The following is a 23,108-nucleotide window of genomic DNA, read 5'->3' as shown; positions in this document are numbered from 1 at the left end:
CATGTTATTAGAAGTGGTATACAGCTAATATTCGTTCAAATATTAAGTGAAGATTAAAAACATTACAGAAAAAAAATTATTTTGATCTCCATTGCATATTTTTTAAAGAGAGAGTGTGTATGTTTGCGTGTCGTCGGTAGATGTCAGTGTATGATCTCAGTTTAAAATGGCGCGAGAGAGAGAGAGAGAGAGAGAGAGAGAGAGAGAGAGAGAGAGAGAGAGAGAGAGAGAGAGAGAGAGAGAGAGAGGGGTGGATGATAATGCCAATCAAAATATTTTCAAACCAAGTGCAAACTCAGTTTGTCAGTATTCGTATGCATTTCTCTGGTTTATTAAGGCTTCATTTTGTTAATTCAAACCTTTAAGATTTCATGTTGTTGTAATTGATTATTCGTTTGCCCTGGAGAACAAAAGAAATGGTTCTGTAATTAAGCCTCAGAATAAATCCATCCAATAGGCCTAGCCTATATATAAAATAGGCCTGTATATAATAAATTGTTTTGTAATTACAATAAAGGGGAGACCACATTACTGTAACTTGTATACAATAATATATCAAAACAGTATAGATGTATTGGATGGGAAGAAATACATACAGAATATATGTTCTGTATTATAGTTTCACAACAATAATTAGAGTACTGTGATATTTAGAGACTTTTTTATTAAGATCGTTTATTTTATTGTGTTGTATTTTATTATAATATGTGAAAAAACGGACTAAGCAGCTTTGCTCCACATGGGTTCACTGTTATCGCATGTTGTGACTCAGGTGAGCTCTGCTGGAGTTCTAAATGTGCTGTCACTGTCCCGCCTTCTCAAATCAGGTAATGAAAACAAACCGCCGCTGACATGACACACCTGTTGAATAAGGACTAGCAGGTAAGCAGCCAATTCCCCGACCATTGTGCGTTTTGTTATCAAAACAATCCGAACCCGTGGCCCTTTTTTAGTCAGCTATAACCGGACATCAGGATGGTGAGCAGTAAGGTAAAGGCCACAGAGCGCGATAAAGATGCCGAACACCGCGACTATTCGTGCGACGGGTCACCGCTGCCAGCAGAACCTCTTTCAAATGCAAATAGACCGAATCCACCGATACCGACCCAGAAAACGTCACGGGGCAGTAAAGCCAAGAACAGCTGTCAAACAGGTGGGTAAAGATCTGCAAAACACTGTCCGAGAGAAGATGAATAAATGTGATATCCCTAAGGGGAAACATTTTAAGTCAGCCTGAGCTGGTGGGCTGGTCTTAGCTGGTTTAATACGGTATTATCTGGTTTAGGATTGTCTCTCTGCTTGGCCAAGCTAGTTGGTTTATCTGTAAAAAAAAACATTCTAAAAGCAATCCAACAGCTAAGACCATGAATCCATCTTAGATGGTTACGCATATTTTTAATAGTTTTTATATTTAGGATTAAGTTCTGAACCATGAATCAATGTAAATTTGAGCAAATTGTTGGCTGCGAATTGATGTTGATCCTATAAAAGCTGGTCTTGTAAACTACAGGTAGAATTTCACCATATGCTGTTATGCAAAATCTGGAGTCATTATAGAGGTTATGACCTGTACCGATGTGTTTTCTGTATGCATTTAGCGTGAGCATAAATATGATCGATTCTACTTGAATTTTTGGCTTGTTGTTTGATCTTGCTAGATTTATCCTGTTGCAGTGTGAGATGGAAAACATTAAAATGTTCATTTTGCATTGTGAAATTAGGGGTGTGCGATACATACCGTTTGCTATAATATAGTAATTTTTGTTTTAACAATGTGCGATTTGACATTAACGAGTATATTACGAATGCACACATTACCTGATTACATCTAGTAGATTTCAATAAACAAGAGATTAAGCTAATAAAGTTTTTGCTCTATTTCACCAACAAAAATCATTCCAAACACAGCCACAGCACTGTTTTTTCGTCTCTGAGCAACGTGACGGTGTTTCGTTTCTTAATGAATCAACTTATAAACTCATTAAAAGTCACTTGCTGCCACCAACTGGTGGTTTTAATTTCAAGTATCTTTTCATTTCTAAATCATTTCAAATACCAGTATTCCACGGAGCCCCTTAAGGGACATGGTGGTGAAAAAAATCTCGCAAAACATTTGCGTTCCCTCGCAAAACATTTCCGTTCCCTCGCAAAACTTTTGCGTTCTCTCGCAAAGATTTTTGCGTTCCCTCGCAAAACTTTGCGTTCCCTCGCAAAACTTTTGCGTTCTTTCGCAAAGATTTTTGCGTTCCCTCTCAAAACTTTTGCGTTCTTTCGCAAAACCAGTTAAGTTCGGACAAACACTTCCTGTTAACTTTACAGCTTGTAGTGGTTCAAATTTAGTACACACCTTATATACCAGAGTAGCTCAGTATATAAAACGTATCCAAATTTAGTACACACCTTAAATACCAGAGTAGCTCAGTATATAAACGTATCCCCACGTTAAGCGTATCCCCCATAGAAAGGAAACTTAACGGGCTAATAGAGTATAAAAGGCCGAATTCGGTATACAGTTTGTTAATAAATTTTAAATGTAGGAAAGCAGGTAAGCCCAGAATATGAACAGAAAGCTCTAAATTGCATGTTACGCCTTTTCCTCCCATATAAAAAATATATATTCTATGTACCTGCAAGCAGATGAGCCCAGAATATGAGCTCATAGAAAACCGCGCTTAACTTAGCTTAATATAAGAAGACAGTGATATAAAAAGCCAACATTTTATATTTTATTAAAAATAGGCAATTAATGAAGTAATCCATTAAGCCAGTGGTTCTCAGACGTTCCACAGTGGCGTACCCCCTACAGCATTTAACATTCTTCTGAGTACCCCCACCGCAGTCACCTTTTCAGTTACAATATTTGCCCCCTTAAATTGATTTACATGTGCATTTTTTTTACCGTTAGAGAGGTTAGAAGTTTTTCTAGCCTTATCAACTGTATGTCATGCATATCATATTCTTAACATTTCATTAAGTATATTAATATAATAAATAAAGCAATAAATAATGGAAAAACGAAGAGATACTTGTAGATTCAAACTCAGTCGCCAGTAGGTGGCGGCATGTCACTGTCTTAATGAGCAAGGCGTCGAGTCATTCATTTATTCATTCATTCAATAACTAAGCAAATGGTTGTAGTTATGAATGGGTTACTAATCACGGACTCTCCGAATGGTTCAAAGCTGCAGATTAATTCAGAAACGAAACACCGCTGTTGCTTGGAGACACGCCAGTTCTGTTGCGGATTTCCTTGGAACTATTATTATTTCGTAATATAACAAACATCATGTGTTTAAAATGTAGGCTACATTTAAAATGTCACTTAATTTTACCCTTTTTGTTGAACTGCTATATAAAATCAATGTTGCATTTGCAGTCGTTTGGATATTGCATTCTCGTATTTTAAACATGAAAAACAATAACTAGCACAGGGTATTTTTCTGTATGGAAGAGAGTTTTTATATTTCAGCTATTTGATCGCGCCGGCGCCTCGCAGCCTGTTCATTATTAAAATAATACACAGAATCACTCAAACAGATACAAAGTTACACTAGTCAATTTGAATAGTCTGTATTAGTCTGTGCCGTACAGCGTGAACACCGGTCCAATCCACTGCGGCAATTTTTGTTCACTATGATTTTTTCATGTCGATATTGGAACGTACAAAGCCCGGTTAATTTAATGGTTTAGCTGCAAATACATTGCGAATATGAAAACATTTGGATTTGTGCTGAAGGAGAGCGATACGTGAGCCCATACTTTCAGTTTCGCTTTAAATTATTTATTTTAGTTTATTTATAGCTAAATAAGCTTATACCTATTATTACATACTGCATTATATTACATTTATTCATTAAAAATGAATAAGTTATAGTTTTTTGGTTTTGGTTTTTGGTCTGTTCTGAATACGATTAAATTTAAAGGATTTGCTATGAAGTGCCGGGAACTAAAATAGCCTAGGCTATGTGTGTTTATAATGTTAGTATTATAACACGCTGTAGGCCTGCTGGTAGTATTATTTCTGAATAAAATGGGACTAATAGGCTACGTGACTTATGTTTTATTCTTCCTTTCAAAAACTTTTTTTTTTTAAACAAGCAGCAAACAAATTAACCATGGTTACTATACTTAAACCACTGTAACTACAAATACCGTAATACCGTCTTAATTCGTCCATTAGCTTCCCTTAAGTGTTTTCTGTATGCTAAAGGTTTTTTTCTTTTTTTTTTTTTTTTGTGGGGAGAAAAGGCATTAGCAAGTTGCATTTATGACTGCTTTATTGAGAGTAATGCTAAGGGTATTAATATTAAAATTTTTATTATTATTAATAGCATTTATTAATACCGAATTGGGCCTCTGCTGTCACTGTTTTAGTACATTAATCATTAAGCGTTTTAGAATGTTCCAAAATCAAACTATAAGCAATTAAATGACTGTATTTCTATAATAGGCCACTTGAGTTCAAGTTCAGTATAAAACTCTTATGAACCGCTCCATTGTGAACATACTGAGCTGAGTAAATAGGAAGTGTTTGTCCGAAGTCAACCGGTTTTGCGAGAAAATGCAAAAATCTTTGCAAGAGAATGCAAAAGTTTTGCGAGGGAACGCAAAAATCTTTGTAAGAGAATGCAAAAGTTTTGCGAGGGAACGCAAAAATCTTTGCAAGAGAATGCAAAAGTTTTGCGAGGGAACGCAAAAATCTTTGTAAGAGAATGCAAAGTTTTGCGAGGGAACGCAAAAATCTTTGCGAGAGAACGCAACAAAATCTGAAAAATATTTTTTTTTTTTCACTCACTCTGATTTTTTTCACCACCATGTCCCTTAAGGGGCTCCGTAGTATTCAGTAGGATCAAAACATTATTTATGTATTTGTAACTGCAAGTTAAAGCATTCCATGTCTCTCTGAGGTGCATTAAACAGTGTGTAAATACATCTAAATGCCACTTCAGATGTAGCTTTTGTGTTTCCTCTGAAATGCAAAGTTGAATTTTGTTGATACTAATTTAATTTAATTGGTAACAGCCTAAATGTAAGAATTTGACTCAAAAGATGATGCACACTTTTAGAGAAAAAAAATGGCTTTATAAAAGGAAAAATGCTTATAAAAGGTAAAAATCAATATAAACTTATTGGAAAAGATACATTTCTGTCACTGCTGTGAACTGATCACACAGCATATGAAGAATCTAAAAAAATCAGGAGTCAGCTGTATAACTGCACAGTAACATACTCAGCAAAATACTGTCTAATTATCGTTATTGATAAAATTCCAGAAAATATCGAAATATAATGTTTTAGTCAATATCACACACCCCTTTGTGGAATATTGAAGGATGCAGTTTTGTAGTTAGCTTGCTGCTTCACCAAGAGACCTGTGCTCTTTTAGGCTCAAAAAAACACAAGTCCACTTCTGAAAAGAAATACCTCGGAGTCCGAGTGAGAATGCCAGTACGGGACATGCTCAGAAATATACGGATAGCCAAGGGTATTGACCCTAAAGATCTGCAGGTATGATTCTTTGTCTTTCAGTCTTTTACGGTCATATTGAAGCAGGCTCGTCATGTCTGACTCAAAATTCTAAGGCATCTAAAGGTGAGAGATATTAAATGTTAGCATAATCATTTCAACCTTATTGTGTTTCTAATTAGCACTGTCTCCGGTCCAAAGGAGATAAAAAACGAGTTAACACAAGTGGAAAACGAAGACGTTTTCTGGTAAGTGAAGTCTTTTTTTGTTACTCTAGAACTAGCTTCTTGTTTGGTAACTTACAAAGACAGGTTGTGACACATTTCTCATGTTTGTTACAGAAGAAACATCAAACAAAAAGTCTTGAGGAGCTTGCGATTATTGTAGAAGTGTTGGAGGAGGATCTTAAGACCTGTCAGTCATACAGATTGGCAAACAAAAGCCCTTCAGGACAGGAAAATGAGATACCTTTGTCTCCAAGCTACTCGGTACCCTCCGAGACCTCCCCTGTCCACTCTGTATCCAGCTCCTACCCGTCCCCAACTTACAGCCAGGGTGCTGATGTTTCCTTGGGGAACCAGGAAGAACACAACAGTTATGAGCTAGCTAACTACAGGTATGATGATCTACATGGAATGAGCTGCTCTCCTGCCAACTCATGTGAATATCAGGTGCCCTCCCCACAAGAGTCATTCAACGCCAGTCCCAACTCAGAAGTCTGGGATGTTTCTTCTCAAAAGATGACCTATGCACCATGGCCACATTCTCACCAGGAAGAGTGGCGTGATATGACCTTCTTCTGGACTCAACTGGAAAGAGAAGAGAATCTGCTAAAAGAGATATCAGACCAAGAGCTTCTTGCTGTAGATGAAAACGGAAGGATGTAAGATCATTTTACTTTACTTCAAGAACTCACTGAAGCCATTGCAGATGGTTTCTTCATGCAGATCCTAATGAGTAATCTTTCAAAGGCGGCTGTAATTTATAAAAATGAAGAAAATGCACACAGTTTCCCAAAATAATCTTCAAGTACCAAGAATTGCAAGGGTACTTTTGCAGTGGCACCTTTATCATTTGAAACTTTTTATGAAATACAGAAAGAACGAAAGTGGGTCTGCCATCGTTGCTGTCGTGCTCAATAAGCAGCTGCATTAGTTTCCCACTCCCAACTTTATGACAAACCCCATTATTAAGTTCTCAAGCAGAGCAGAATAAAAGAGATTAATGGGAGCCCGGTTGAAATCTGAAGCAAAAAAAAATGGCACAGAGGGTCTTCAAACAAGCCCTCTTGCATGAACAATGGATAGTGATAATGGCCACACACATAAGCCTAACAAACATCCTGAAAGACTACACCAGTTGAAATGATGATGTTGTCAAACACATTAAAACGCAACGCAGGGTTTACCTTTCAGTGGAATACACCTATAGTACTCCACCCATTGAACACAAGGGAACGTATCATGCGATGGAAAGTAACTGCTTTTGTCCTCTCTCCACAGTCTTTTACACAGAGTTGTTGAGGAGGGAAAGAGATCCCTCGTGTATGTTATTGCCAGAAGGATGGCAGCTCTGAAGAAACTAGATATCAAAGATTCAGAGGGAAAGGTGACAAACAATCATACATGCATATTCTCTGAGTGTCAGTCACTCCACAAACACACATAAATGTTGCATGGCTGTTTTTCTTCCCAGACTCCCCTTCATCTTGCTGCACAGAAGAATCAACATTTCATGGTGGCTGATTTGGTGTCACTTGGTGCAAATATCAATGTGAAGGACCGATATGGGAAAACATGTCTTCATCTCAGTGCAGAGAATGGATATGTTCGAGTCTTGGAGGTAAATTTGCTGGAGTAATGTGGTTCTGGAGTATTAGCATACAGAACCTACTTCTACACGTTCACTCTTACTGTAATTATTTTTTATTTTTTTTGGCAGGTCCTGAAAGGTTTGATGAGAAATGGCAAATATATTAATTTGGAGGAAAGAGATGCAAACGGTACGAAATGGTTATTGCTATGTTGGTTTCTTTAAAAATCAGCTGGGCTGTTTGTGTGTTTTTTTTCAGAAGTCAGTTTGGTGTTTTGCAAATCTTTTTTAGTTTTGGCTTCATTGAGGGTGTGGCTGCATTCCTGCTGCCTAAACCTGAGAAGAATCCAGCTGTGCTAGTCACAAACTTGTTGTACCTTGTTTTGAAAAAGGTGTCTCATTTGACCATGTTTTGTAATCAGAACTTGCATTACAAAGGAGAGACTTAGAAGTGATATTGCTTAATGGTTAAAGATTCAAGCTAGTAGTTGAAAGTTTGTTGGCAGAGTATAAATTTGGTGCCAATGAATTAAGCAAGTGTACCAGTTATAAATATTTTTGGTTAACATTAGTTAATGCATAAACTAACATTAACCAACAATAAGCAATGCATTTGTTACAGTATTTATTCATTTTTGTTAACCTTAGTTACAAATGTTCATTGTTAGCTCTGGTTCATTTAATAATATTAACAAGTAGTAAATGTTCACTGTAATGGTAACACTTTACAATAAGGTGTCATTTGTTGACATTAATGTATTAACATGAACAAATATTTATTCATCTTGGTTAATATTAGTTAATTAAAGTATTCATTTGTTCATGTTAATTCACTGTGTGTTAACTAATATTAACAAACACAACTTGTGGTTTTATTAATGCATTAGTAAATACTGAAATTAATTAATAATTAATAAATGCTGTACACTCTAAAAATGCTTGGTTTAAAACAACCCAACTTGGGTTATTTGGTAACCCAGCACTGGGTAAATATTGTACAGAACACATGCTGGGTTATTCTGACCTAACTGGTTGGGTTAAATGGTTTTACCCAACATGCTGGGTTGTTTTAAGTTAACTATTGTTTAAAAAATTACTATATTGCTGGCCTAAAATAGGCAAGCAATTAAAAATCACACACATAATTACTTGAGGCACCGGCAGTAATCAAAAGATGAACATTTATTAATAAGCAAGAACACCCATAGACAAAAATATAAGACAAATGGAATTTTTTGGGGTAAATACAGCATAATTTACAATATTACATACATTTAAACTCATTTAACAAGCATTATAGAAATAAAAACTGTAACATCTAAAATAAGCATTTTCATTTAAGTGTATTCAACCTTTCTCTCTAATCCCTTTACCAAAATAGTGCTAAATCTTGTGCCAGTGTGTTGGTGAAATTTGAGCCAGTGAAGGGCTGCTATTCGCTGGGGTAACTGCGAACTTCAGACCACCACCTCTTGTTTCACTCATGGCTGAAAGATGCCATGACTGACTCCATAACCTGCCCATAAACAAACAGTACTGTGATTAGAGAACATATGTTAACATTAAATTAAATTCTATTCAGTTTTTATCGGATAAAATCAGTTTATAATATGCAAGGCAAAAGGCGTTTCCATCATGCAAAACGACCGCTGCTGACACATTTAGCTGACTGATATCTCGTCCTTGTATGTTGTGTTGAGTTTACGGCACAATAAAGACATTCATTTCATTTTATTATTTATTTCATTCTTTTAAAAGAAAAAGAAATGAAAAGGAGCAGAAAGAAGATAAACTTATAATATCTGCCCCTTATCAACATAAAACAAATTACAATTCCAATGAGGAGCTCATATTATAAAGGAAATAAAATGTATACAGACTTTTTGATAAAGAGGTGCTCCAAATTGGTGGCGCTGAGACCTGCTCTCCCCTGTAGAAGATGCAAAAAGTCTGTGCACGCACTGACTGTACCTTAGCAGCTGGGTTGATGTAACTTGTGCTGGGTTGTTTCATCGGAAGGAGGAAAGAGGTGTATAGCGTCAGCTGTCAGTAAGACCCAGCTGGCTGGGTAACACAAAAACTACTCAGCAGGCTCAACCCGGCGGTTGGGTGGAAAAATATCCCAGCATTTTTTAGAGTGTAGACTTACTATTGTTCATTCTTAGTTAACTAATGTAATAATCCAATGTTAACTATTAACCTTATTGTAAAGTGTTACCATTTTCATTTTTATTCTTTCTTTTTTTTTGAAAGAAATTAATACTTTTATTTAGCAAGGATGTGTTAAATTGATAAAAAGGAATAGCAATGACATATTTCACAATATTACTGTTTTTTCAGTATTTTTGATCCAGCAAATGCAGCCTTGATGAGCATAAGAGAATATATATATATATATATATATATATATATATAAAAAAAAAACATTAAAATTACTGATCCCAAACTTTTAAACAACAGTGCATATGGCCATTTTATTAGAGCACTTGTATGAAACAGCAATGGTCAGTACAGCAATTTAAATTTTACAACATGTTGTAACTCTTGGTAAAGTTAGCAGTCAAACTGTGCTAATTTTGGCCCTTGGCTTAATCCGTGAGCTTTCACATTCAACTTGTTTTTGATCAAAGCATCTGCTAAATGTCTAATTAAAAGCGTATTTCTGCCATGTGTTAAGAACATGGATTCATGGCATTTTCTTTGCAGGGCTCAGTGCGCTGCAGTGTGCAGCAGTAGCCCTTAACCACACGGTGCGGGAGCTGGAGCTGTGCGAGTCTGCGGGATGGGTCAGACTGCACACCCTTCGTAAGGAGCAGATGATGGAAACTCTAGAGTGCCTCCTTCAAATGGAGTGCTGTTTACACACTCCGGTAAGAATGAGAAACACTGCCCAACATGATTCACTTGAGTAGGTGTTTCATCTCTTTTGTTTTTGTTTTTTCTTCGTATAGGATCAAGGTCGCTTTAATGTGATGAAAAGAGCTGTTGATTCGAAGCGGTGTGAACAAACGGCCTTCTTTCAGTCAAATGAAATCAAGGTGTGTGGCGTGTTTCATCTTGATAGCGGATGTTCTGCAGAAAAGCATGTTTAAAATAGCATTTAACTCGTAGTTTAACCTGTTTTCGTAACACGTTTGTATAGACAAATATTATTCATGACGGGAATATTGAATTGTTTTTCTTGTTTTCAGGCCAGAAACAACGTGATTTAGAAGCGGGTTGGCTACATGCACAGCTGCTTCTAGCAAGAGTTGTTTTCTCTGTCAAGCCAGGCAGTGCTGTTAACTGACGGTAAATGTTTTTGAGTGCATACAAGCTTTTACCTGCCGTTCCAAAAAGGAGAACGAGTCTTTGTGTCATGGTAAAGCTATGTATTATGCAACTGTAGATTTTGTTCAGTGTTGATGTGAAAAGTGTATCGCTGAACAAAAACACAATGGTTGCCCATTAGCTGGTTTCTGTGAAACTTCCACTGTTAGTTACGTTTGAGTAGCAAAACGTTGAGTAGAAAAGTGTGGTAGGACTTACGAGTCTGTCAAATGCCACAGGTCCTATTTGCTCCAAGAGCAAATAGTTTGATATTGAGGAGACTGTAATGGTTATGTATATTGGCGTACAATGGCAAAATGCAGTAACTGTGCCAACAATGCTCTAAAAGAATGCTGGGTTAAAAACAACCCAGCGCTGGGTGAAATATGGACAAACCCAGCAACTGGGTTGTTTTGACCCAGCTATTGGGTTAAATGTTTAACCCAACCTTTCTTCTAGGTAGTCTATATTTTACCCAGTGCTGGGTTGTATTTAACCCAGCATTTTTTTTAAAGTGAAAGGAACTGATTTTTTTTAATATATTTGATGTGATTTCTTATCAAGCCATTTCTCTGAATCTAGAAGGTAAGATTTTGACAAAAAAGGCAGTTCTTGTATTTTGCTTTTGCCCAACAATATACTTGTATGTTTCCTTTTAAAAATAATGGCATTTACAACAATATACATATGCTGGTGTTATTTTCTCTTTTGCAAAGTTGCAAGTAAATTCCTAAAACATTTGGAGTCAGTAAGATTATTATTATTATTATTAGTTAAGAAATTAATAGATTTATTTAAAAGTGACATTAAAATGCATTTGTGATGCTACAAAAGATTTCTATGTCAAATAAAAGCTGTGCTTTTGAATTTGTATTCATCAAAGAATCCTGAAAAAAGGTTTCCACAAAAAATATTAAGCAGCGTAACAGTTTTTAACATTGATAATAATAATAAGAAGAAATCAGCAATTAGAATGATTTCTGAAGAATCATGTGACTGAAGACTGCAGGGCTCTATGTGTACTTTTCTGTTTAAAAGCACCTTCTAAACAGATCAAAAATAAGCCTTGCCATTACGAGGTGATATTTGACTCAAAGTGATTTACATCGGAATTTTGTTTTTACCTTTGTAATCGCATTTTTCTAACTTTATTAAAAGTATGTCATCTTTTATGTCAAATTTTTTTAAAATGTGGCTTGTAGGCATATTTTAATATGTTTAATGAGGCTCGGAGGTGGCATGAGTGCATTCAAATTCATAAATTTATGTTGAGATTAATGTTTTAAATCAAACATTTTGAATATAGAAATATTAAATGAATTAAATAACTGAAAAGATGCTTTAAAAATGAAACTAAAACTGCCAGTGGGTGACGGCAAGTCACTGATTTTATCACTGAATCATTCATTCATTCATTTGATTCGAAGGGCTGATTCATTCAGCAATAAAGCAAGTGACTGTCTTTATGAATGGATAATTGAATCATTGACTCACTAGAGTTTAAAAACACATTCATTCATATGAAACACTGCTGTGTTTGAATAGAGATGCACAGCGGCTCAGTTGTGACTTGTTTCAAACCAGTTTTGATGATGAATTAGAGCAAAATCAGGCAATAGTGTTATAGTCAGACAAAGTAAGTCACTTAATATTAACTTGTTTATTTAACTGTTGTATTAAATCAAAATCTCATTTACAAACTCCCTTAAAAACAATTAAAATCTGTCACTCAGTTTAGTTCATCTCTATCTCAGAAAGTTCAATTATAATCAGTGAAGATCCCTGCACTGCACAATGAATCTCTTATATATAAATATATAAGAATTGTGAAAGAATTTGTGAGATATGTCTGTGATACATTACTCAACATTGCAAAAACATGTCAACCTTTGAAGCTCCCCTCAGCGCAAACACAAATATGCTGATCGGGCCAGTTGCACTGGTGCTCCTAAATATTTTTTCATAGTCGCACACAGTAGTTTTCAGTAACACTGTAGAGCCCTGTACTAGAGTAATGATGCTGAAAATTCAGATTTTCAGATTCAGATTCAGAAATTTTAATAGAAAATGGTTATTTTAATTTGTAATAATATTTGAGTTTTTATTTTATTTTATTTTATTTTATTTTATTTTATTTTATTTTATTTTATTTTATTTTATTTAAGGAATAGTAGTCTTGGTCAGCATAAGAGAATTCTTCAAAAAACATTTTAAAATCCTTACTGACTCCAAACGTTTTAACGGTTGTGTATATCGATATCTTATTTACTAGAGTAGTATGAAACCCAAGAAACATATATGAAGATTTGTAGTACATATATGCTATAGTGTTTGAGGTCGGAAGCTTTAAAAATAGCCTTAAAAACAGGCAGACACGATAAAACCTATTAGTTTTGTGTACTGGGGACTATAAGGTGTTTCCAACAATATGGTGTTTAGCATATTTTTGTAATAGGTAACAGTAATATTCTTTAATATGTCTTAGAATTCATATTTTGTGATTGTTCTCTTTTCTGTTTTGCATTATTAAACCAATGTGCATGTAAAACTGTTAATGTTACACTGGCTCACCGAGGGTAAAGTATATATCTTGCATACTAAATATAATAGGGGTGCTGTATGTATATGACATATTTAGGGCTTCATTTATGTTTTATTATAAGACATCTTGTGTGGAATAGTTGTTTTTTCCAAATACTTGTTAACATGGTTTTAAAAATGAAATAGACACATGACGTGTTAAGGGGAGTGGGTGTGAATTAAAAATTATTGATGTAATTGGATACTTTGTGGTCAACTGTGAAAACTTGTTTTAATTATAAATACCTATATATGTGTACTCATATTAGTTAATACAGTATATTGTATAAGAATTATGGTAAATGGGTGTGTGTATCAAATACATTTACTTTTTTAATTAATGTGGAATACTTTATGGAGGATAAATGTATATTAAGGACAAACATGACTTCTTTTTTGTGTGTGTGTGTGTGTGTGTCAAAGTAAGCAGCATGTCAAACACTGCAGATTATTAAGCATCAGGTCACAAAATGTCAACGATTTCTGAAAACAAAACAAGGTGTTCAAACTCGCCACGTCTGTGATTATCTATGCGTATACAGAGGAGATTTTTTGTATTATTGGTATCGGGAGTTATATTTGCATTACTTTGGAAAGAGGAGTTTTCATAAACGTAAATTATGAGTTTTTGGACTCCCATCAGTCATATCGTGCGCAGGTCTGTGCCAGAGGCATTATGGGGCAGGTTTGTACAGATGAGATACCAGTGTAATTATCTGGTTGCGCTGTTGTTTTCATCTTGACCCTGTTCGAGAGAGAGAAAGAGAGAAAGAGAGAGAGAGAGAGGGAATCAGTCTTGCTATGGTTATAGACACAGTTTATGTCACATATATACCTGCTGTCGGGAAAATAATAAAGCTGTTATATTCAACAGTTGCTGTTGTGTTGTATGTACTGTATGTATGCAAGTCTGTAGTAGTAATTTCTATCTTCAAGAAAAATCTTACATTTGCTCACCTTTCATGTTGTTCTAAACCTGTATGATTTAGTTTTTCTTCTGTGGAACCTATATTTCACAGATTGTGACAATAAAAAGAGACTGTAGGACTAATAGAATGACATAACTATGACTGCTATTCACATGACTTCTTGACATGTCTTCAGAAGTCATACAAAAGCTCTGGTATTTAAGACATTACACACTTAAAATCTTGACATCCGCCCTCGCTCTACTTAGCAAGTTCTTAAGAGTAACATGAGAGAAGACTGATCCGGCTTCTCAAGTGACTCATGCACTCATTGATCGGGACACAGCTGGAGGGGAAGAGATTCAGTGATTGATGACTTTTTCTCCGTTCCTCATACAAAGCTGTTGTGTGATTTGGATTATAGTATATAGAGCAGTGTTTGTCAACTCCAGGCCTGGGGACCCACTGCTCTGCACATTTTGTATGTCTGCCTTATTTACACATACCAGATTCAAATCAGCAGCTTTTTAGGACAGAGATCCATGAACTGAACGATGTCAGAAAACAGAGACGTACAAAGCTTAGGACCTTAGGGACTTAAGTCCTTATACGACCGGAGTTGAGAACCACTGATATAGACCACATTAATATTGCTTTTATGTGTCGTATGTTTTTTTTTTTTTTTTTTTTTTCTACAATCTATTGTTGTGTGCCTTTGGTATTTTTACTGATTATTTTATATTATTATTCTGTTTAGCTTTACTTTTAAATTTTAGTCTATTTAGTGCTTCAGCATTACCCAGTTTCAGTACAAATTTCAAGGTACCATTACTAATGTTTATATTAATATTAATGTTTTTTTCTTTCTAATTTATTTATTTATTTATTTATTCTATTTAGCTTTACTTTGAAAATAGTTCTTTGAAATTTTAACTGAAATTAGTGAAAGCTGAAGTACCAAAAGAACTAAAATTTAAATGTTTATATTAATATTTATTTATTTGTTTATTTATTAATTATTATATTTAGCTTTACTTTTAAATTTTAGTCCTTTTAGTGCTTTAGCGTTACCTAACTTCAGTTAAAATTTCAAGGTACCATTTCTAATATGTATATATATCAGTATCAATTTATTTATTTATTGTTTGTTTGTTTGTTTGTTATTCAATTTAGCTTTACTTTTAAATGTGTGTCCTTTTTGTACTTCAGCTTTAACTAATTTCAGTTAAAATGTCAAGGTACCATTACTAATGTTTATATCAATAATAATGTTTTTTCTTATTTATTTATTTAGCTTTAATTTTCAAAGAACTATTTGTAATGTTTATATTAATATCAGTTATTTATTTGTTTATTTTTTAATTGTTATTATATTTAGCTTTACTTTTAAATTTTAGTCCTTTTAGTACTCCAGCTTTAATTAATTTTTATAATGTTTTTTTCTAATTTATTTATTTATTTATTTTTCTATTTAGATTTACTTTTAAATTTGAGTTCTTTTGGTACTTCAGCTTTAATTTCAGTTAAAATTTCAAAGTACTATTTCTAATGTTTATATTAATATCAATTATTTATTTATTTTTTGTTATTATATTTAGCTTTACTTTAACATTTTAGTATCCCAGCTTTAATTAATTTTAGTAAAAATGTCAAGGTACCATTTCTAATGTTTATATGAATATGAATGTTTTTTAAATTAATTAATTAATTTATTTATTTATTCTATTTAGCTCCACTTTTAAATTTGAGTTCTTCTACTATTTCAGCTTTACCTAAATTCAGTTCAAATTTTAAGGTACCATTTCTGATGTTTATATCAATATCTAATATTTTTATATTTTTTTATTTGATTTCATTTGTAACACTTTATAAGTTTCTTTATGTTAGTTAATGCATTAACCAACATTAAAAATAATCAGTGCATTTGTTATGGTACATTTTTTACATTGTGTTCTTACATTAATGCTAGTTTAGAAAAAAAATGAACTTTTTTACAACTTTTCTTTGTTAGTTCATGTTAAGTCCATTAAATAATATTAACAGATGCATCTTTTGATTTCAATAATGTATTAAATAATAAAATTAACTGGAAAAGAGCAAACAGCACATTCTTCAAAATTTCTCCTTTTGCGATCAACATTTGAAATAAAATCATACTGATCTATAAAGACATGAAAAAGAGTAAATGACAACAGAATTTTCATTTTATGCATTTTTAAGTTCTAAAATGAGGGTTTGTAGTGCCATAGAAGAACCATTTTGGGTTCCCCCCCGAAAAACGACCATTGTGTGAACATTTTAATAATCTAAAGAATCTTTTTTTCTGTTATACAGAACCTGGAAAAGGTTCCATGGATGTTAAAGGTTCTTCACGGAACCATGGATCCCAATACGGAACCTTAATTTTTAAGAATGAAAACTATCCCATGACAAATTCCACCAGCTACAGATAAGAATCACTTTTACTGTAGGCAATATCATACTTCTGTTGAAAGGTGCGTGGGGTGTGCCTAAACACGCATGTATTTTACCAACCCTGCGAACACGCATACACTTTGAAGTGATGCCAGTGCTGTCAGGCTGAGTTTCTTTTACTCCTTCAAGCATGATCAGCTGGAAGGTAAACAGACTGCTGAGTGAAATGCCCTTTGCCCTGAGGGCCACAAGGTAACGCCTCTAAGCTTCTCACGCACATCCTTCTCCGCTCTGCATTCCCCAGCTATGTGTCTTCTTCAGAAGTCACATCACACACTGCCTATTAAAAGGCTGAGTGACATTCCAGCACTGGAAATAAAGAGATTCCAGAAAGAAAATATTGATTTTAATTACACTATAGTGAAAGGTGTGCCTGGAATTAAACATGAAGAATGAGGCTAGGATTTAAAATATGAAAAAAATAATCCATCATGCTCTTCTTACTCTTCTGAAAAAGACATAATATTTAAAGATAATGTGAATATATTCCTCCACTAGTGTGTTACGGCTTGTACAATAATGTTTCAGAGTTAAAAAGCAATAGATAGTTTAAATATCCAACAAAAACAGAGATGTTTGCAATTATCTGCAATGAGTGCACCGCTATAATTCTCTCTTTTTTCTATGATTATGTACTAGACAGACTGTTATGGCTTAATAATAAGATTGCTTTAAACTAGCAAGGAAGGATGGGTGTTAAGACACCCCAAGAACTGATAAATAATATATTTAAAGTTAAACATGAGTTCGTCATGTACAAGATGAAGTTGCATCATTCAGGCGGAATAACTGAAAGGTAAAAGGGCCATCTTGTCCCAGATATCACAGTTTTAAAACATATTATTTTTTTAATGTAAAATGTTAAAATATATTTTACTATTTTAGAATATTATTCTTCATTTAAATCGTACAGTAGTTTTGAGAAACTGAAAAACCGCTAAACCAGAGTCAAAACAAGAATGCAATTTCGCCACATTAAAATGACTACATTTAGATTGAATTCTGCTCATTGCAGATTTCTCGTTTGGAGACTATCTAATCAGCTTTTTGAGGACTTTATCGATTTGTCACGTATAAAAAATAAACAAATGTGTTATTTGCGTGCGTGATATTTAAACTCTCTATGTGTATACGCTAAAAAAACATAATTTCATTTAGAAATTGCTAGTAAATAGTATTTTCTTGTAACACGTACTGGGAATATATAAGCTAATCCTTTTTATTTACAACTTCGAAATATATTTTTTGCATTAGTGTATTAGTATAAGACCAAATCAGATTTTAGGATCGATTTTTTTGTAGAAATCCGTTGTAAATTAGAGGTTCACATAATTTTTCCACTTGCATTTTTAATTTTTTTTCCATCAACATTTCATTGTAATACAGACTGAAATAAAGCGGCTGGGTTTCTCTCGCCAAACATAACAGGAGGAGCGCTGCCTGCCGTCTTATTTATTCCTTTGATGCCATCGTGAGGCCACATCACATATTACAGCCAGACACACGTTTAACGTGCTAGAAGTTTGATTGAGAAATCATAATTATAATTGGTCGTATAGTATGAATAAAAAAGAAGCAGTTTGACAGCGGTTCGCCGTCGATTGATCGAAAGATGTTATTGTAAGCACGTTAGTCGGAATATTGAAAATATAAATAATAATTATTATAACAATTCAAAATTAAAAAATATATATATACACTTATAATAAATACAATATACCCGAAGTGGAGAGATCGACTGGTGAATTATCAGATCTTTCAAAAGGTCTATCAAATGGAAAGGAAAAAAAGTTCTGTATGTTTTGATAGATTTTTACTATTTATAGTGGAATTTCATCAGTCAGATATTTCAGATATTTGCCTTTAAATGCCTTGGGGAAAAAAAAAAATCTCCCCATTGTGTCTATTTTGATATACTGTTATTTTTCTCTGAACTATTATCATTATGTGTATGTGTGTTTAAGCAAGTGCAAAAAAAATTCTTCATCACAATATTCATAAAATATTTAAGAATCATTTATTGACATTTTAATCACCCAAAAATAAGAATTACTGCACAATATAATTTGTATTTATTAATCAAGTGTTGGTAGATTCTGAAACACATTGGAACCTGCAGAATAAATGCATTCAGATTTGCTACGCTTGTCTGTTTTCAGAGGCACAGTATACTACTTTAGTAATGTGCACCTGTTTAAATAAGTTTAAGTCATTCAAATTCTTCTGAATTTTAAAGTCCTGTAGCAAATGACAGTGATTGTTTTCCGCAAACCTGCATAAAAACAATCTAATACTGATTACATACACTGATCCTAAATTAAAAAGAAAAAACAAAGCACATATATTTTTTTTAAAGCACTATGTTAATGAGATAAAACAAATGGGCAAAATGAAAATTCTACATATTGTCGTAATGCACAAAAGCATTCATTTCATATTTTGGGTCATGCAATAAATTGTAACCCAACATGCTTTTCAATGTATTAGACATGCATTCCATACCTGAGCCAAAAAAATCAGTCAATAATATGCTATAAACCTTCATGTAGAATATACTTTAAAGCAATTTAATTAGAACCGCAAAAGCTGTTTCTCCTGTATTCTAAATATAATATTACACAAATAGAAAGCAAAAAAAAAGACAGATAACAAAAAGGTAGTGACATTTTACATTGCAGTGCTTTGCAATATTACAATAAGAAGAATTTTGACCATGTCGCTACATTATTACAAATTCTCATTATGTTGTGCTGTTGATAAATAAAGAACGGAGCAAGCCTGTACAGAATATCCTTCAATAAAAGTAGCACAGAGATTGTGTTCACTAAAACAAACCAGTAGGGTTAAAGAAATGCAATGTCCCTTGTGAAATTCAGTCAAATCTTGACGTTCAGCTATATATCGCTGTAAATTGAATTACCAAGCTAGGTCATTAGAATGTATTCAAGGCTATCATCACAGTGCTTTAGATATTATGCTCTCAGTTTCATAAAACCATGCGGCTTTCGCTTTGGAAAAACACGACCGTTTTAATACATGAGCTCTTGTTTTTTTTTTTACTAACTATTTAGAGCATAAAAACATGCTGTCAGAGCCTGGTATAAGTGAAATGCTGGTAGAGACGGTTTAGGCACTGGAATCCTCTTTTAAGCGCTGACTGCGAGCCTTGTAGACTTCAATCAGGAGATCTTTCACATACTGAATCTCTCTCTCTACAGATTCTGCTTTGTCCCGAAGTTCTCTGTTCCGCCCTTCCAAACCATGAAGCTCCTCCTCCAAACAGTCCTGCTCCGCCCTCTTACGCTGACGGTACCTATTGTTTTTTAGGCAACATTTGTGGAATAAAATAACATGGTTCAGCTTTTCTGCTCGTTTTGAAGAACATGCTTACTTTTTATGAACTAACTGAGAACTAAAAAGTCAAAGAAAGTGGGTACGGTACCTGTGCGCGGCGGACTTGTTCTGATCCCTCTTCTTCTGCTTGCGTTCTCCATGGTTTCTCTCCAAGGTACCTACTTTAACATCTGGTTTAAACACACACTGACTTTCCCGTGACCTTTGTAGCGGTTTCTGGACAGGCAGCTCCAAAGAGGACCCGACACTGTCTCCGGACAGACATTCAAAGCTTTGATCCCCAAGGCATTCGTGGTGCAAGTAGTCATTGTTCTGGATATCAACAGCCCCAGTTCTGATTGGCTGATCGATTTCATTCATGAAGCCGTGATATGGCTCTAAGTTGGCAGTAATTTGATGAAAGTAGCACTCGGCTACTTCGGATTGTTTATACGGCGGACAGCTCTCGCTCTCGGCGCACTGCAAAATGGGCATGGAGATCCCGTCGTGGCTGAGCATCTTCATCCCGTGGCTCTGGCCCTCCCGCCTGTGGTGGGGCTCCAGGGAGCCACCGAGATCGTAACTTCTCATCATCTCGGCTCGGTAAAACACGTCTTCCGTGAAACAACTTTTCTCTTCTTCCTTCAACAGTATGGCACATTCTCGAACCTTCTTCGCGCTCGCGTGGCTCTTTCCGAAGGATTTGTCGACAGAGCACTGGTCGAAAGCCAGTTCTGTGTAACCTGAATGAGTCCCTTTGAAAGTCCACGTTTCCTTCTCAAACACCTCGACGTCCTTACATCCGTTCGCTGATATTCTTTGGCTATTGCAGTGTGTCCGAATGTAGCTGTAGGGGCCGGGGCGAGACATTTTCGGTCGGCTCACGGAGCCCCCGCAGAAGCCTCGGAGGTCGAGATCTCCAGTTGCCAGGGAAACCAGCCTGGGATTTGTTTCAGACTGGTTTACATTGTACGAAGCGCAGGGTAACTGATAGTATGACTGCGTAGCCATAGCTTGTAAGCTTTTGTCACATTTTTGCCATTTCTCCAATTTCATAGGTGTCGATTCATACAGGTAATAATCCTCCAGTTGAGCCAGTTCTTCTTTAAGAAGAGTGGTCATAACCTCCAAGTCGGAGGGCATTTGGACATCATGCTCCAGAGGTGAAGGTGGGATAGAGGAACCAGGAGAGGATTCCGTGGAAGTTGAGTTTGGGTAAGCGTCAAAAGTTTTTGTCATCCAATCTGCAGAGAAAAACAACCCAATTAGTTCAATAAAAGCATTATGCGAACATTCAGATGAAATATTTTCAACATGCATGGTTGCGCAAATGATCTATGAATAGCTATGTATTTTTCTGTTAAACTATGCAAGTGGCAATAGAAAAAAAAAAAGATGAAACGATGTGCATCACCAAAATATTTGCTTTACTTACTGTACGCCATTAACACATACGCTGCAGTGCGGTTCCCACCAACAATCGGACAAAATAAAAGTGTCGTACTGCTTACCAATTTAGTCCTACGTCTGTACAGACTCCTCCCTCCGCCTCTGATTGGCCTTCGTTAGCCAGTAGGAAAGAGCGAGCTCTTAAGCCGGCTGTGCAAATGAGGGGAGTCTTCCTGGGAATAATCTATGCCGCCACAATTTGCTGTATTTCGGTTGAAATGATGAATTGCGTACAACGCATGAGAATCGAAGAAATGCCTCATATAGGAAAGAGATGCGAAAAACTGAAACCTGTATGAAAATTAAAAAAAAAAAAAAATTAAATGCAATTGTTAATTCCGCTTACCATTAAAAATGTTAATAACACAAGCTCAAACATTTCATTTTAAGTAACTGCACTTTATTCCTGATAAAAACACAGGATCACAGACTATCATGAAAATGATTAATTACAAAAATCTATTATTTTAACCTAAACTGACTGAACTGATAGGATAGAGCACAATATGTTTTAATAATTTAAAAAATAAAGCTAAACTTCAAATGTGGATTTGACCTTTTGCTAGAGCTGATTTGTTATTCTGTAATATGACACCTCCAGTCATGTTGAGTGCCAAATGTGAAACAGAGGTTAAAGTAAAGCCTTAAAATACTGACTAAATAACTAAAATGTACATTTTTTTTTTTGTTAAAAATTCAAAAGCATGTTTATACTTTAGTTTACAAAGTGTATACTCTAATTAAATGTAATTAAAACTATAAAACGATATTGTTTTATAAACCAACTCAAAGGCATCAAAAGTGCCTGAAAATAGAGCATTATGCTATACTATTGAAAAATGCTGATAATCTTGTTAACAGTATAGAAAATATGTAGAAACTCAGTTTTAAGTGCCATTTCAAACAAAACGTCATGAGTAAACCTAATCTCTATACATTTCTGCAGGTTATTCTTAAAGTTCAGAAACTCTGAAAACTAGTTAAACTGAGATATACTTTGTCACAGGAAGTTGCAGCTCATATAAAAGTCTGAATGGAAGTTGACACTTACTCCATCGTGCTGAGGTGGTCCGGTCTGAAGAGCTTCTGTGAGCGCAGTAAACCGCAGTGGAGGAGCTCACGTTTTCAATTTAGCAGAACATTGTCTCACTCTTCTTCATTTGATGTCGAGACTGATCGGTTACACGATAAATCGTTCAAAAGTTTTGGAGAACAGAGGAGTATCACGTCAAACCAAACAGTAACCGCATCACATGAGCTCGTATCCATCCGCCGCCGCGCCCCTCAGCGCAGAGTCCAAACTAAAGGCACAAGTTCAATCCGAACTTCAACCTCGAGTCCGTGTATCAGCCAGCAAAACTCTGTGATGTCCCGCTCGATTTCGAACAAAGTTCACTGCATTCGCGATTTAGAAATGTATTTTCTTTTTAAACGTAGAGGATAAGCAAATTCGGATGATTATTAAAGTGGGTCCAGATTGCCAAAACCAGTCTGGGTGTCTATCGAAGCACAAATCTAAGCACCGAGACCCTTGTAAAGCACTATTTAACCACATGCGACGAGGAAGGACACTATATTACACTATGGAGATGTAACTCTTGTTGCAGCCCTGTTGCATCAGACCTGCTGGAATGTTGCCCGAGTTGAAACTTTGTTGCCACATTTGTCCTGATCCGTTTATGCTTTGGACATGTATAATGAGGTTTCATCTTTAAGACCATTGTTTGCAAAAGAAAAAAAAAGTCGAGACTTTTCCTGTACTGTAAAAACACTCAT

The 23,108-nt window shown here is 35.0% G+C and overlaps 2 protein-coding genes across 3 annotated transcripts; one reads left to right on the top strand and one right to left on the bottom strand.

Moving 5' to 3' along the window:
* The first annotated feature begins 876 nt into the window (after nucleotides 1-876).
* zgc:113279 (uncharacterized protein LOC553749 homolog) lies at nucleotides 877-13,999 on the top strand. Of its 2 annotated transcripts, none has more exons than XM_051129773.1 (10): nucleotides 877-1,153; nucleotides 5,387-5,508; nucleotides 5,649-5,714; nucleotides 5,811-6,349; nucleotides 6,969-7,074; nucleotides 7,162-7,308; nucleotides 7,408-7,468; nucleotides 9,985-10,148; nucleotides 10,230-10,316; nucleotides 10,470-13,999. In XM_051129773.1, exons 1-10 carry the CDS (start codon nucleotides 976-978, stop codon nucleotides 10,488-10,490), a joined length of 1,491 nt encoding a protein of 496 aa, XP_050985730.1. In that variant the 5' UTR covers nucleotides 877-975; the 3' UTR covers nucleotides 10,491-13,999. The 2 variants fall into 2 exon arrangements, with proteins under 2 accessions (XP_050985730.1, XP_050985729.1); XM_051129772.1 differs by having other exon boundaries at nucleotides 5,808-6,349.
* A 4,549-nt stretch (nucleotides 14,000-18,548) lies between these two features.
* Nucleotides 18,549-22,871, bottom strand: atf5b (activating transcription factor 5b). The gene is made up of 4 exons (XM_051129775.1): nucleotides 22,384-22,871; nucleotides 21,395-21,623; nucleotides 19,993-21,127; nucleotides 18,549-19,863 (listed from the first exon to the last, which is right to left on the bottom strand). Exons 3-4 carry the CDS (start codon nucleotides 21,120-21,122, stop codon nucleotides 19,677-19,679), a joined length of 1,317 nt encoding a protein of 438 aa, XP_050985732.1. The 5' UTR covers nucleotides 21,123-21,127; nucleotides 21,395-21,623; nucleotides 22,384-22,871; the 3' UTR covers nucleotides 18,549-19,676.
* Between the last annotated feature and the right edge of the window lie 237 nt (nucleotides 22,872-23,108).

Source organism: Labeo rohita, chromosome 15 (genome assembly GCF_022985175.1).
Source record: "Labeo rohita strain BAU-BD-2019 chromosome 15, IGBB_LRoh.1.0, whole genome shotgun sequence".
NCBI classification, from domain to species: domain Eukaryota; kingdom Metazoa; phylum Chordata; class Actinopteri; order Cypriniformes; family Cyprinidae; genus Labeo; species Labeo rohita.
Note: the sequence above shows the minus strand (reverse complement) of the source record. Positions and strands in the feature narration are given on the sequence as shown.